The sequence below is a fragment of the Muntiacus reevesi genome, chromosome 9, assembly GCF_963930625.1.
Source record: "Muntiacus reevesi chromosome 9, mMunRee1.1, whole genome shotgun sequence".
Classification (NCBI taxonomy): domain Eukaryota; kingdom Metazoa; phylum Chordata; class Mammalia; order Artiodactyla; family Cervidae; genus Muntiacus; species Muntiacus reevesi.
Genome location: NC_089257.1, coordinates 24,733,458 through 24,747,748, shown reverse-complemented (window position 1 = coordinate 24,747,748; position 14,291 = coordinate 24,733,458). Strand labels below are relative to the sequence as shown.

Here is a 14,291-nt window from a genome sequence, read left to right as displayed (position 1 = left end):
GGTTTTTCCGGGAGTCATGTATGGCTGTGAGAGCTGGACCATAAAGAAGGCTGAGTGCTGAAGAATTGATGCTTTCAAACTGTGGTGTTGGAGAAGACTTGAGAGTCCCTTGGACTGCAAGGAGATCAAACCAGTCAATCCTAAAGGAAATCAACCCTGAATTTTCATTGGAAGGACTTCTGTGGAAGCTGAAGCTCCATTACTTTGGCTACCTGATGCAAAGAGCTGACTCATTGGAAAAGACTCTGATGCTGGGAAGATTGAAGACAAAAGGAGAAAGAGGGTGGCAGAGGATGAAATGGTTAGGTAGCATCATTGACTCAAAGGATATGAGTTTGTGCAAACTCCAGGAGATAGTGAAGGACAGGGAACCCTGGTGTGCTGCAGTCCATGGAATCACAAAGAGTCTGGCATGACTTAGTGACTGAATAACAACAACACACTTAAGTGAATTCTGCAAATATACCTCAATGAAGCTATGGAGGTAGAGTTACTCTTCACGGACACCTGAATGCTTACCTGAGTTATGGACACCTAGATGCTTACCTGAGTTCTTCACTGGATGAGCATTTAGCCTTGTGACTCTGGATCTGTCTGAAGGACTCGGAGGGTCCTGCTTGTCATAATTATTTCCTACCAAGAAAATAAACCATATGTGTATAGACTTGACCTGGAGGAGGGCATGGCAACCCACTCCAGTACTTCTGCCTGGAGAATCCCATGGACAGAGGAGCCTGGCAGGCTGCAGTCCATAGGTTCACACAGAGTCAGACGTGACTGAAGCGACTCAGCAGCAGCAGTAGCATAGACTTGAAAAGACTATGGTTTTTCCAGTGGTCATGTATGGATGTGAGAGTTGGACTGTGAAGAAAGCTGAGCGCGAAAAATTGATGCTTTTGAACTGTGGTGTTGGAAAAGACTCTTGAAAGTCCCTTGGACTGCAAGGAGAATCAACCAGTCCATCCTAAAGGAGATCAGTCCTGGGTGTTCATTGGAAGGACTGATGCTGAAGCTGAAACTCCAATACTTTGGCCACCTCATGCAAAGAGCTGACTCATTGAAAAAGACCCTGATGCTGGGAAAGATTGAGGGCAGGAGGAGAAGGGGACGGCAGAGGATGAGATGGTTGGATGGCATCACCAACTCAATGGACATGAGTTTGAGTAAACTCAGGGAGTTGCTGATGGACAAGGAGGCCTGGCGTGCTGCGATTCATGGGGTCTCAAAGATTTGGACACGACTGAGCGACTGAACTGAACTGAAAGACTGTGATACAAGAAAAAAACAAACTTCCCAGATGCCACAGTACCCTACCTTGTACAGACAGTGTCACTAACAGGGGTCAGCCTGTTAGGGATTCTGAGAGCTCAGGGAAGCTGTGCTCACATATGCTGCATCTGCACCCACGCTAGGCCAGCTCCCTTCTGCAGCCTCGAATGAAGCTGTTGGTAAGGTGAACTCGTCTTATGGGATGATATATGCAGCCTCTTGTACCACCGTGTGATTCATTTGACAGATTGCAAGCATGCTGTAATACCTACCACCACCACAGAGACTGTTTTTTGTTTTTGTTTTTGTTTACCTAGGGCATGCAAATGAAATTAAGAGAATAGTACAGATTGCTATGGAAAGATCAGGTGAACCTTCTGAGATATCTCGAGGGAGGAAGCATAGCCACTTGGAGACAGTGTCTTCATTTCTGTTCTGGAAACACAAGAAGAACCCACTTTGTGAGCTCTTTTTCCTTTCTTAACCTCCCGTTACTGAGTCCTCCTTTACTTCTCACTTGGATCGCTGCAGTAACGTCGTACTTTTCACCTCCAGTATCTAAAGCACTCTGCCGCATTCCATCCAGTTCATTTCCTTAGAGCATGGTCTAATTATGACTTCCTAGGGCCTTGGTATAGTGCAGAGTTTTTGTCAGGCCCTGTAAGTAGCAGGCCTTCCATGCCTCACTCAGTATGTGCTCCTGTCTTCCTGGAGGTGTGGTGGTTCTTCCTTGTGCCGTTCTCCCTCTGTGGGATAGCTCTGCGCAGGGCTCACCTGCTGAAATCGTGGCCATTTTTCAGAGTCTAGCTCAGACTCCCCATTCCTATGTGAAGTCCTCTGTGATTCTCCTAAACCAGCCGTGACTTCACCCTGCTCTAACTCCACATCCCCTTACAACCTCTCCTTTTGTTGTTGTTGTTTAGTTGCTAAGGCATGTCCGACTCTTCTTGTGACCCCATGGCTGTAGCCCTCCAGGCTCCTCTGTCCATGGGATTTCCCAGGCAAGAATACTGAAGTGGGTTGCCATTTCCTTCTCCAGATGATCTTCTCCACCCAGGCATCCATCCTGCGTCTCCTGCATGGGTAGGTGGGCTCTTTACCCCTGAGCCACTAGGGAAGTCCACCCTCTGCCTTAGTTGTGTTCTAGCTGCGTGGTTTGCACACCTGGCTTGACTTCTTAGTCTGTAGACTCTGTAAGGGCAGGAACTGGGTCTCCCCATCTTGATCACATTGCACATATTTTATGCTCAGTATATCACCTCTGGGTCGAATGAACTGCATAATTCAACTACCACTCAGCTTTTCTCCCTGAAAATAAACTTACAGCAACTTTGCATTCTCTTCACATTTTTTTTTTCCTCCCTGTAAGCACCTAACATTGGACATTACAAAAATGTCAACTTAACTGCTCTTGTGTCCCTCATCTTGGACTTTTGACACACTTTTTTTTTTCCCCTGAGCTAGCGTTGTCATTTGTGTCCTGGCAACTTGAGAGCTCTGACTGTGAATAATGAGTCAGTTACCATCCAGCCTCGGGGAAAGCACGGTGATCTCTGGCTGGCCAGTCTGAGGCAAGTCCCTCCTCCCGGCACCCTTTCCAGTGAAGAACTTGAAACAGTTGGAATTCAGAGCGCTGAAAAGGGAATTTAGGCAAAACCGTTGTCTGCTGAATTTAGCTTCTTTGGATTTATTCTGATTTATGATTGATTGGCTTTTAAATTGCTTATTTAATCCTAATGACTCTCGCTCCAGGGGAGGCCAGATACCGAGGAACACGTGATCAAGAAGCAGTGGAGTGAGGCAGTTTGGATGGGCAAATGAAGAGCAGATATTGTCCAGAGAAACATTGCTCTAGGCTAGGAATGTGATGTGAAAATCACCCCCCTGATTTTCAAAGTACCCAACCTTGTTACAAGCATGAATGCTTATCTCCTGCGCTCTTGGCAGAAGGCTTTATGCAGCTTCCCGGGGTTGCACAGAATTTTGCAACCCCCCATGAATTTTTCTTCCTTATGGCAGCGTATTCAATATCACTTCATGACTGGGAGCATGCTCTTGATTTATATCGCTGTTGACCATGGTGCAGAAAAACAGACCCTTAGGGGTTGCCAAGAGGATTAGATCGTGAATTCTAATGTTGGTTGGGTTGATCTCTGAAAACTTTCCCAGAAGCCTAAACTTTCTTCTCAGCTCACGGACACTAGTCCAGCCTTTGAATGGGGGAATTTGAATTTTAAAAAATTTCTTTCGAAACCGAGTTCTCTGAAATGGATCACTTTCATCTGAAAGATATACAGTCAATTTATGATAGGTGTTTAATTTACCAAGGTATCAGTATTTTCAACCCTTTTCCAGGAGTGTAAACTTTTTCTTTGGCCTGAAAATAGACGCAATAGGTATAGTTGGTAGCCTTGTAAGGAAAATCTGTTGGAAGCTTGACTGTTTGGTATCAAAAGAAAATTGAAATTCCACTGCTTCAGAATAATGAAACTTTTAGGGAAAAAAAAAAAACCCAACCTTTGTTTCATGTATATTGAAGTTTTGACTCAGAAATACCCAAAAGAAATGCTCTTTCAGGTCTCAAAACCTACTTGTTCTCTGAAATATTGCTGTTATATTTCTAAAGTGTATTATGTCTGACACTTATTTCAAAGCAAGAAACATTAGGGATCAGATGAAAGGGTGGAGAAAGACTCTGATGAAAAACAGAAACAGAAGAATATGAGACAACACACTTGGATGGGATGTTTGGATCGCCACCAGAAGCACTCTGGGAGGCAGCATCTGGCACTCGAATCAGGCTTTAGGCCACTTTAGATCCTGGGCTGTGCCATCATCTGCCATTTTGTCATTATCATATTGAAAAGGAACTTTTTCCCTATCTTATTCTGCCCAGAGATTAATGTTTTTGCTTTTGTTTTTTAAAATGATGAAAGCCTTTGTAAGAAGCACTTCAGAGTCTTTGGAGTAAAGTATTCTTGTGAAACTACTTTCAAGGTTTAGGAAGGAGTCTTCAACTGTAGGTTGAGTCAGATAGAGAACAAGTTTTTTTCCTGCATCTTTTGGTGTTTTAAAAATGAAAGCTCTGTGTGTACAATAGGAAGAAGTTTTAAAAGAGTGAATGAGAAGTTTTGTTCGATCTGAGACCTGAACAGTCGTTCCACATCAGCGTCAGAAACCAGGACTTCATTATATTTTGCTCTTTATTTTGAAGGAGTTTCATCTGGCTGTCTGTCAAATAACCTGGTGTTTTATTGGAAACGGCAGAGGAGTACACTGAGTGATTACAAGAACAAATAGAACTTGTCCTTAGAGAGCATCTGTTCTTCCCAGACATCACTGTGCTTTTCAAATATGTAAATCAATAGATTATTACAGTAGTGTTGTGCTGAGTACACAGTATTTTCTCTGGAAATACTAGACTTAGGTTGTGCTAGACTTAAAGGAGGGGCTTCGCAGGTGCCAAGTGCAAAGAATCTGCCTGCCAATTCAGGAGACTGAAGAGATGCCGGTTCCACCCCTGGGTGGAGGAAGATCCTCTGGAGAAGGAAATGGCAACCCACTCCAGTATTCCTGCCTGGAAAATTTCATGGACAGGGGAAGCTGGTGCGCTATAGTCCATAGGGTCTCAATGCCATACATTGACATGAATCAGCCATGGGTGTACATGTAAGAATATGCAGCCTTACCTCTGCTCCCCAATAATACTTCTGTATTAAACGTCCTATAGACAGCCCTACAAGTCTTCATTCTACCAAAGATGAGGTATTTAGAAACAGAGGATCCTGGCTACCTTGCACCAGGCTGAGATCATTAGAACAAAAGTCCCACTGATTTCAGGGGGCCTCCTCTTGGCCACACCTCCCATCCCATCCCTCTAGGTCACAGAGCCCTGAGTTGAGCTTCCTGTTAGACGGCAGCTTCCCGCGAGCTGTCTGTTGTACCCGTGGTGGTGTATCTGTGTCAATGCTACTGTCCCAATTAAGCTGCACAGCACAGTAAGTGGTCAGTAAGGACTGGGTTCAAATCCCCACTTGGCTACTTACCCGCTGTGTCACTTTGAACAGGTTACTCAGGCTCTCTGTAGGCCTGAAAAGTGGGGATACTAACAGTACCTACCTCTACGGCAGTGGTGAGGTTTAAATGAGATTTATGAGATGCGTATAAAAGACTGTCTGACACTCAAGTAAGCATTAACCCTTATTTATTTTAATATTACTGCTAATATTAAAAATAATTTTATGACTTAAACCATGACCACAGTGTGGTTTGGCTCACTAGCTCTTTTACCTGTTGCTGTGATCTCTCTCTCACGTTTTAGCCTACATTCGCAGCTGCCTCTGGTACATTTCCCTCAGTTTCCTCTGGCACCTCAAATGCAACTTGGGGCAAAGGTTAATTTGTCCTCTCTCATCTGAATTTATCCCCCACATTTCTGTTAATGGCATCATGTTATCATAATTTTCTCTTAATTTAGGATGAAATCTTAGACTCTTTCCTTATCCTAAGGACATAATCATGAATGTGCAAAGATTTAGTACAAAGATACTTACTGTTTATAGTTTTAAATAGTTGAGAATAGGAATTGGTTAAATAAACTAAGTTAAGTATATACAGTGGAATTCTCCACAGTCATTAAAATTATGCAGAAGAATATGCAATAATATGGAAAAAATATTCTCAAGTTGACTTATAATATGTTATGTATAGTACAGTTCCATTTTTGTTTTAGGAGTTTATGGATGCATAGATAAAAGATGAGAAAAATAGTCACTGAAAAAATTGTTTTGCAGTGTTTCTGTCTTGTAGGATTATGTGTGATATCCTAATTTTAATTTTTTTATCTTACAAATTTTCTAAAATCATCTATACATTGCTTCCATATTTTAATTTTTTAAATTAATTTGTTTTAATTGGAGGCTAATTACTTTACAATATTGTAGTGGTTTTTGCCATACATTGACATGAATCAGCCATGGGTGTACATGTGTTCCCCATCCTGAACCCCCCTCCCACCTCCCTCCCCATCCCATCCCTCAGGATCATCCCAGTGCACCAGCCCTGAGCATCCTGTCTCATGCATCAAACCTGGACTGGTAATCTGTTTCACATATGATAATATACATGTTTCAATGCTATTCTCTCAAATCATCCCACCCTCGCCTTCTCCCACAGAGTCCAAAAGACTGTTCCTATACATCTGTGTCTCTTTTGCTGTCTTGCGTATAGGGTCATCATTACCATCTTTCTAAATTCCATATATATGCATTAGTATACTGTATTGGTGTTTTTCTTTCTGAAAAAAAAAAAAAAAACAACCCTCAAATTTAGGAAAAAATAGAGATGGGTAATAACTAAGAGTCTTGCACATACTGTATTTTATTGACCTTTTAACACAGGCTGAGAACAATGCTGGATACATAGTAAGCTCTTGTTAATGTTTGTTGAATGGTGAATGAAATAGTGTTGTCTTTTATGCATTTTTAGAAATAACTTTATAGGCTAAGAGTACTTAATGCTTCAAGCATTCAGTTTGTAGATGTCCTTGAAAAGTTTTCTGTTGCTTTTTGGAAGAAAAATTCTCAATAAACACGAAATAAACTAGACTGGTTGTGGTGGGTGTTTTCTAATATTATGTAATTTATCATTTCAGATAATGTGACCAAAAGAGAAGCCTTTGGAACTAATTCTTCAGAAAACAATTTTACTTCAATGAAATTTACTCAGAGAAATGAACCAAATGATCACCATCTTAGCAATAAAGCCGTGTTTCTTCGTACTTCATCACAGTGTTCGGAAGAGGAGCAGGTAATACCACAGCACACTTATAGAAGCAGAGAAAAAGAATTCATCATGAATTTAAAGCAAGAGACTGTAAGAACATAAAAAACACTGGACAGTTGTTGGGTCAGTAACTCACACTCCTGATTTTAGAAGGAGAGCCCCTGGATTACTTTATTGAAAATCGTCATTACATTCCATGATTTCAACTTTTATGATAATATCAGGATCTGCCATCTACAGATTTTTCCTGTAATTATTTCTATATTTTAGCTTATCTTCTGTTTGGGATAAAAGAGTTCCTTTTTATAATTCTCTGTGTAAATGGAGTTTCTTTTACTGTCCTGGATTCAGTCCTTCAGACTTGTTCACTTGGTTTTTCCAAGAGTTGGTCAATAGATAAATGTTAGATGCTCTCTTCCTGATCTTCAAGATTTCATAGACTATATTCACATTCTTCCTAGCTATGTTTTTTGATAATCAAGGAATCCTAGTGGAAACTGTTCCATTTTTTTAAGCCATTTGAGTTTCTACTTTAAATCTCACGTGTCTTCCCTGTGATATGGTGGATAGAATTGTATATGAGATTGTGGTTAGAAGTGTGTTTATATACAGTGAAGGCCTATAATTCTTTACTTCTGTAACTTGTTCTAGAGAGACGATTAAGGGACAAAACTTTTTTTTTTTTCTCTAGAAGATTTCCTGTCTGCTGGCAAACACTGGCAACTGGAATTACATTTTCTGTTGACTCTTTAACCAGCATGTGAGAGACAAAGAATTGTTTCACAGTACTTTCTCCTAATAACTTGAAAATGTTGTATTAGCGTGCTCTGATTTGTCCTTCGGAGGCTTGTTGGGATGGCGTGGGAGCTGGGGTGATGAGTGGGGAGTGTTCCTGTTTTACGCATGAGAAGACTGAGGGGAAGTATGTTACTCTAAATGGCACTGTGGATGGGTCTAGAGGACAGGAGAAGTCAGAGCTCCTGAAGCCTACTGCGTGGCTACCACTGTGACTTGGTGAATCTGGTCACTAAGGTGTGATGGTCCATCAAGCATAGCTAGTGAACAGAAACTGGAAGGGGAGTTTTGTGCCTGAAGGGCTCCAAGATCAGCTCCTTTATTTTCGGTTATTTCAAGTTCCCATCAATATGTCCTCAGTGGTTTTTGTCTTGTTTTTCAGATAATGATAGATGATGGCCAAAAAGCTGGCAGTTTCTTTCAAGGTGATCTGAACCGAGCAGGGGAGGTGAAGGTAAGGCATGATTCAATTTTGTTCCATGGCCAAAACCCAAAAAAAGCACAAAAACCTCACAGGATTCATTTGCTGTCTCCCATAAAAATTTGGAAAATTCAGCATATTTTGTCCATATGATTTTTTTTTTTTAATGGTGTTTGATTTAATAAAAATGATGTTTGATTATCTTCAACTATCTTGGTTGGCTAGGTTCTGGATCTTTCTTCCTCAAAGCTTTGGAAATGGAAATGATGCTTCAATAGAGAAACATGACTTATTCCCCTGGACTTACACCATTAAGAGAAATGACAATATAACAGATTCTCAAGTTTTAGCGCTAAACCATCATTTGGAAGAGAAGTTTTTTGCTGTCACTTGGATGTCAAAAAATAACTGCAGTTATGTACTTACAAGCAATGGAAGCTACCATTTTTAATTCCTGTGTAAAAGCCATGGTCTGATAAGTAAAGTGGGGAAGAAAGACCTAGGCTGTGTTTTGAATTCCAATGATGAAATCTTAATTTATAATTTTACAGTATTTTGTTATGCACATGTTTTAGATCATAAGCGTAAAAGGCGTTTCGACATCCTGTCTTTGCTAGGTCTGCCAGTGGTGAAATCATTGTTTTAATTTACACTCTTTGATATTCACCTGAGATGAATCAGTTCATGTATGAAGTGTTAACATTTTGTTAATCTAAAACGTCTCATTGTCAGCTTGCTGTGGAAAGCAGTATTCTACGTGGAATAGTTTTTCATTGAAATGCTGCTATTGTGTCTGTAAAGGTCATTTGCTCTGCTTTTTACCTTTGAAGTAATCTTCAGTTTTATTTGCTCGAAAGAGAACACTTGATTTTTGGCCCTGCTCACCTTTCTTGTGATTACCTGGGGCAGGATGATTTTGTTTCGAATGAACCTTCTCTCCTGCTTTCTTTAGTTTCTTCTGTCTCTTTGGAGTTTAAAGCACACTGTTATGAGAATAGTCAGACCCACCACCATCACTGGCCCGAGAAACAAAAGCAATAAAACAAAAACAAGAGACAGAGACACCGCTTTGGACTGTCTTGATGGTGGTATATATTCTGGGACAGAATCAGGAACAAAAACTTTTCAAAAACTCCCCAGACTGTGTTTTCTCTTTCAGCCTAGAGATCTTATTATGGTGCCTACAAAATCCAGGCCAGCTTCTAAATTTACTGCTTCTTTCAGATGTTTCTGGGAAAGCACAGTGAACACAAAGAACTCTAGCTGGGCCTCAAAAGTTAATGAGAAAATTGGATTCAGTTGCTCACTTGAGTGTTGTAGAAATGGATTCATTGATTCTTAACTGCATTTTTTCCCCTCTAGGTCTGATTTGCTTAAAAATGATATTAATCCTTTTCTAGGTAGACAATTTCCTTGATATAGAAGATTTAGACCTGGATGAAGAGATTAATCCCCAACTGAGCAAGGGTATGTTTTCTGTTTCCTTTCTACACTGCTTGATCTCTTTCTAGAAACTACACATAAGACTTTAGACAGCTTTTCTTTTCTTTTTTTTTTTCCGGGTGGGTGGGCGCGGGGTGCAATTCTTACCTCTCCTTTCCCTGAGATACAGAAAACCGGAGTCCTGCAGTCTCTTTTTTTATTAATAAAGATTTCAGCTGAAAGGTCAAACAAAGCTTGTTGAAGGTTGTAAAGTCTTTGGTCTTAAAAGAAATAAAGATTTTCTTCCTACCATTTCCCGTTTACCATATGATTGATTTTTGGATAATTGTCTCAAGTAGAACCATTTAAGTCAAACTCTTATTTCTTAGAATTTCTGGGTTGTGCTGTAAATTGAGATTAGTTTCAAATGCTCCATAAAATACCAGTTCATTATAAACATTATGAGAGTTGGTCATAAAATAAACAAAAAAGAAAATAAAATCCAGATCTTTGCTTTTATAAATATTTATTAATATGTAAGCCAAACACTTGAAACTAAAGCTATGTTGTGAATTTTTTTTTCTGGGCTGTTCTCCTACATAGGCTGGGCTGAGAGAGCCTGCTGTCCGCTGACATGTATGTAGTCCATGACGTTTTTGAGGCCTTTTTCCTCTCCTGGTTAACATTTCTGTGTAAGCATAGGTATCCTTTGTTGCTCCACAGAGCTTTGAAATATGTTCAAAATTTGAGTTGTTTTGAAAACTCTCATTCCTAATTTAATATGCAAGAATAGCTCCAAATAAATGTTGAATGTTTCCATGGGGCAGTTTCCACAGGGGAGTTGGTTGGTGGTGGTTGTTGTCATTAGGTGGTCATAAACAGCCACTGTGGTCATTACTGTTGGGAGGAGGGCTTCTTTCTAATCACACAGGAGTTAAAGTGCAGGCTGTAGCTGGTTTGTGGACTGCTGTCTGTAAATTGTCTACATAAGCCTCTGCTTTGGCTTCTCCTGTTCCCCCTGAATTTGAGAGGCTTTGGTAATTGGAAGCAATTAACATTTTTATTCTGCTTCCAAACATAACACTACTCCACTGAAGGGATCGTTTCTCAAGCAGTCTATTAACCAGCAAACTGCAGATTTTTCTCCCCCTTGCTTACTTGGTTTAAGGGAGATGAGAGATCTAAGGGAATCACAGACTCCTGGGAGAGGTTCTCTTAACTTCAGTGCTTTATGCGGCTCTGAATTTCTTTATAAGAGCAGTTTAGGGGTTCTGATTGGGTTATAAGGTACTGCTAAGGATTTATGAGGAATCCAAATTTGTAGAGCAAGCACACTGTTTCTGGGTTTTGGGTAATTTGGGGGAAGGGAGCAGATTTCTGGGTCTTGTTCCCCAAAGAGTTTAATTCAGAAGGTCTTTTGTGACATCTAGTGATGTGTTATTAACCACTCCCCCAGGGGATTCTGAAGAACTATAGTTCTTCTGTGGGTAGTACTTGGAGTTGGCACTTGAAGTTGGCATGTGTACATTTGCAACATAAAACTAATTTCACAGGAGGGTACAACAGTTTTTGTGGTGGTTACTTTTCTTGCCAATAGTTAGAAAGTCTGTATACGGACATAATCCTGCATGCCAGCAAATTTGATTTTGGTTGTATCAGTATTTTAAAATTAGTCTTTTTCAACTACTTTTACATTGTTTCCTTTAAACATTTTTAAGTTATTTTTTTATTACTATTAGGTCTGTTTCTTTTGTTTAAAAGATTGCATAAAAACGTCTCACTAGTATGATTTTTCCAGAAATTTGATGACAGGTAGTTTTTCATTTGTGTATAAAAGCTTACTGAGGCTGAACCAAGTCTCCGTGGACTTGGATGAGCTAGTCAAGACCTTCTGAGGTGTAAAATAATGTGAAAAGTCAAGGCTAAAAAGCAATCAAGTCTTCAGTGATCTATTCCAATTACTGAAAAGACCACCAGGCTTCACCGTTTTTATAATGTACAGTCTGGATCATCTGAAAGAAAAAAAAAACACAAGAAATTTTCCAAGGTGGGTTTTATCTTTGGGTCTAATTTGTATTACACTTGTAATTTGTATTACACTTCAGGAATATGAGCAGAAGGTAAATATTTATATCAGATGGGAAATGTGACATTTTAAATAGGCAAGTTACTTGTATAATTTTGGAAGCTTGAGAGGCTTACTGATTAGATTCTGTCATTATTGTTTAAACAACTGATTTGCCTGGGGCAACAAGGAAGTGAGTTGCCTATTGTTTTTCTACCATTGACTTTATTTGTTCATCTTCTTCATTTTCATAAGTATTCTCCAAGATTCAGGCCTCTGATGCAGTCCTGGGATTTAGCTTGTTGTTTCAGCAGCCCAGGTGGACACAGTTTTTCCAAGCAGCCAACCCAGTGGCGTGCTATTGACCAGTTGTCCAAGGAAACCTTCACCACAGAGCTCAGTGCCCTGTGTTTATTTGACATCAAATTAACTTTTTTTTCCTCTTTTGAGACAAGATAATTACCCTGGTTAGTTACTGTCATGCATATCCAGAAAGATTATTATTTGGAATAGGAGTTAATTATTATAGGGGCCTCCCTGGTGGCTCAGTGGTAAAGAATCCTCCTGCCAATGCAGGAAACTCTGGTTTGGTTTGAGTTGAGAAGATTCCCTGGAGAAGGAAATGGCAACCCACTCCAGTATTCTTGCCTGGGAAATCCCATGGACAGAGGAGCCTGGCAGGCTATATAAGACCCTGGGATCCCAGAAGAGTCAACAATTAGTTACTATCTTTTGCCCTTTAGAGTAGGAAGAATCTTCTGATTGTCTTTATTTCTGTCCCCCTCAGTTGGCCCAGCCTGTTCTCTGGATGAGTACAGACGGTCAAAGAGACCGTTTTGAAGTCTGGTGTTCAGAATTACACTGTATTGTACAAATGTCTTGACCAGCATATGTACTTGTGTTGTGGTTGATTTCACTGAATGAAAATGGGCAAGTGATTCCTGCTTGAAGGTTGGCAGCCTTATTTGATTTTCATTTTCAAGCTTTCCAGTACTTCCAGTTTTAATGAAGGTATCAGTTTCTCTCCCTCTCCCTCTTTTTTTTTTTTCTTTTAAATTTTCCTTATCTGCAACTTAAAAGCAACTTCATGTAGCCTGTGAATGACCTGGCTTTTATTCAGTGACTATTTAACAACTGTGACTGGATCTGGGAATAAAATAAAAAGTAAAACATATCTGGTTCCTGTCCTTATGGAAATTCATAGCTTATTGGAAGAATCGGACATTAACTAGGTAATTACAAATATATATTTGCAAATTGTTCTAGATCTTATGAGAGCACATTGTAGGGGAGTTTGATTTCTCTGTGGATCAGATAAAGAGCAGAGAGCTTGAGATCTAAAGGATGAGTAATTATTAACTAGGTGAGGGGTGGGCAGGAGAATATAGGGGCAGGATAAGAAGAGCGTATGTAAAGGTCCTGAGCTAGGAGAGGATGGCACATTTCAGCCAACTCAGAGTTTAGGCATTTCATTTACTTTACACTTGAAACTGTTAAAAATCATCCTTTCACAGCTTCGAAGATCACTAAAAACGTTGAAAAGGAAAAAAATCCTAGCTTTAAAATGTTCCTCTGTCTCTATTCCTCCATTATTTTTTATGTGCAGACTTATCCATCTATTAAATTCCAGATTGGAAGCCATGTCAGCCACAAAGATAGATGCTTCCAATCCATTCCTGAGAACAGAATTGGGATGATAAATCCGCCCTTTTGACTGTTCCTATGTTTATTTCTCCCATAGGAGAAAAGAAAGATTTTATCTAATTGGAGAGATGAGGGGGAAAAACTGGATGTGTGTGGATGAGGCCTTTGTCTCTTCTTTTGGGGTCATGCTGTTTGGAAGGTGTATGTCCTCTCTTCTCTGCTTGTGCCTCCTTTCTTACAGTAGACCCATGTTACGTGGGGCCCAGTAAAGTGGTTTTCAACCTGAGATACATTAGAATCACTTGAGGAGCTTTAAAAAAAAAGACAGTACTGGATCCTGCCTTTGGGGATCGTTTTCCAGTAGTCTGGTGTGTGTCCTGGGCATGGCAGGTTTTAAAGCCCCCCAGGTGACTCTGATATGCTACTGAAGCTGAGAACCAGCTCTAGACAGTTCTGGAGGTATCACTCTTGAGCCCCTACTCCAAGAGCTACAGGGATGTGAAGAAGTTCTCCTTTTAGCTGGCTGGACTTGTGTCATCTGTATGGACTTCCTCGCAGGTGGGATAGTCCGAGGTCTAGACTTGGGAGGAAAGCTTGATAAATAAGAGGTCCAATTGTGACTGCAAGACAAGCTCCATTTTCAAAATCAGCTTTGTTATTTAGAAAGCTCAAATTTTGATCCCCATTATTTTGACTCCTGAATGTATTTTTCTCTTGTTTCTATATTTAAAGGTAGAGGGGTATGATATCACTGTCAAATGCCAGCTCCAGCCATAGGTATGTCTTCCCTGATCTTCCCCAGCTTCTTGGATGGCAGTAGTAGTCTTCTGCCTCCTTTTATATTTCCACTTTTACTTTGTAATTTTTTTCTTGAAGTGGGTGTTGGTTAAT

At 40.2% G+C, this 14,291-nt stretch overlaps 1 protein-coding gene and 1 long non-coding RNA gene across 5 annotated transcripts in view; one reads left to right on the top strand and one right to left on the bottom strand.

The window, feature by feature from the left end:
- The window catches only part of LOC136174394 (uncharacterized), a 1,095,937-nt gene that overhangs the window by 1,059,603 nt on the left and 22,043 nt on the right, over positions 1-14,291 (bottom strand). The window lies entirely within an intron of this gene.
- IFTAP (intraflagellar transport associated protein) overlaps positions 1-14,291 on the top strand; it is a 63,663-nt gene that overhangs the window by 34,649 nt on the left and 14,723 nt on the right. For all 4 annotated transcript variants that reach the window (XM_065944575.1, XM_065944573.1, XM_065944576.1 and 1 more), the window contains 3 exons: positions 6,923-7,077; positions 8,231-8,302; positions 9,670-9,736. In XM_065944575.1, coding sequence (XP_065800647.1) covers positions 6,923-7,077; positions 8,231-8,302; positions 9,670-9,736 — 294 coding nt within the window. The remainder of the gene's footprint in view (positions 1-6,922; positions 7,078-8,230; positions 8,303-9,669; positions 9,737-14,291) is intronic.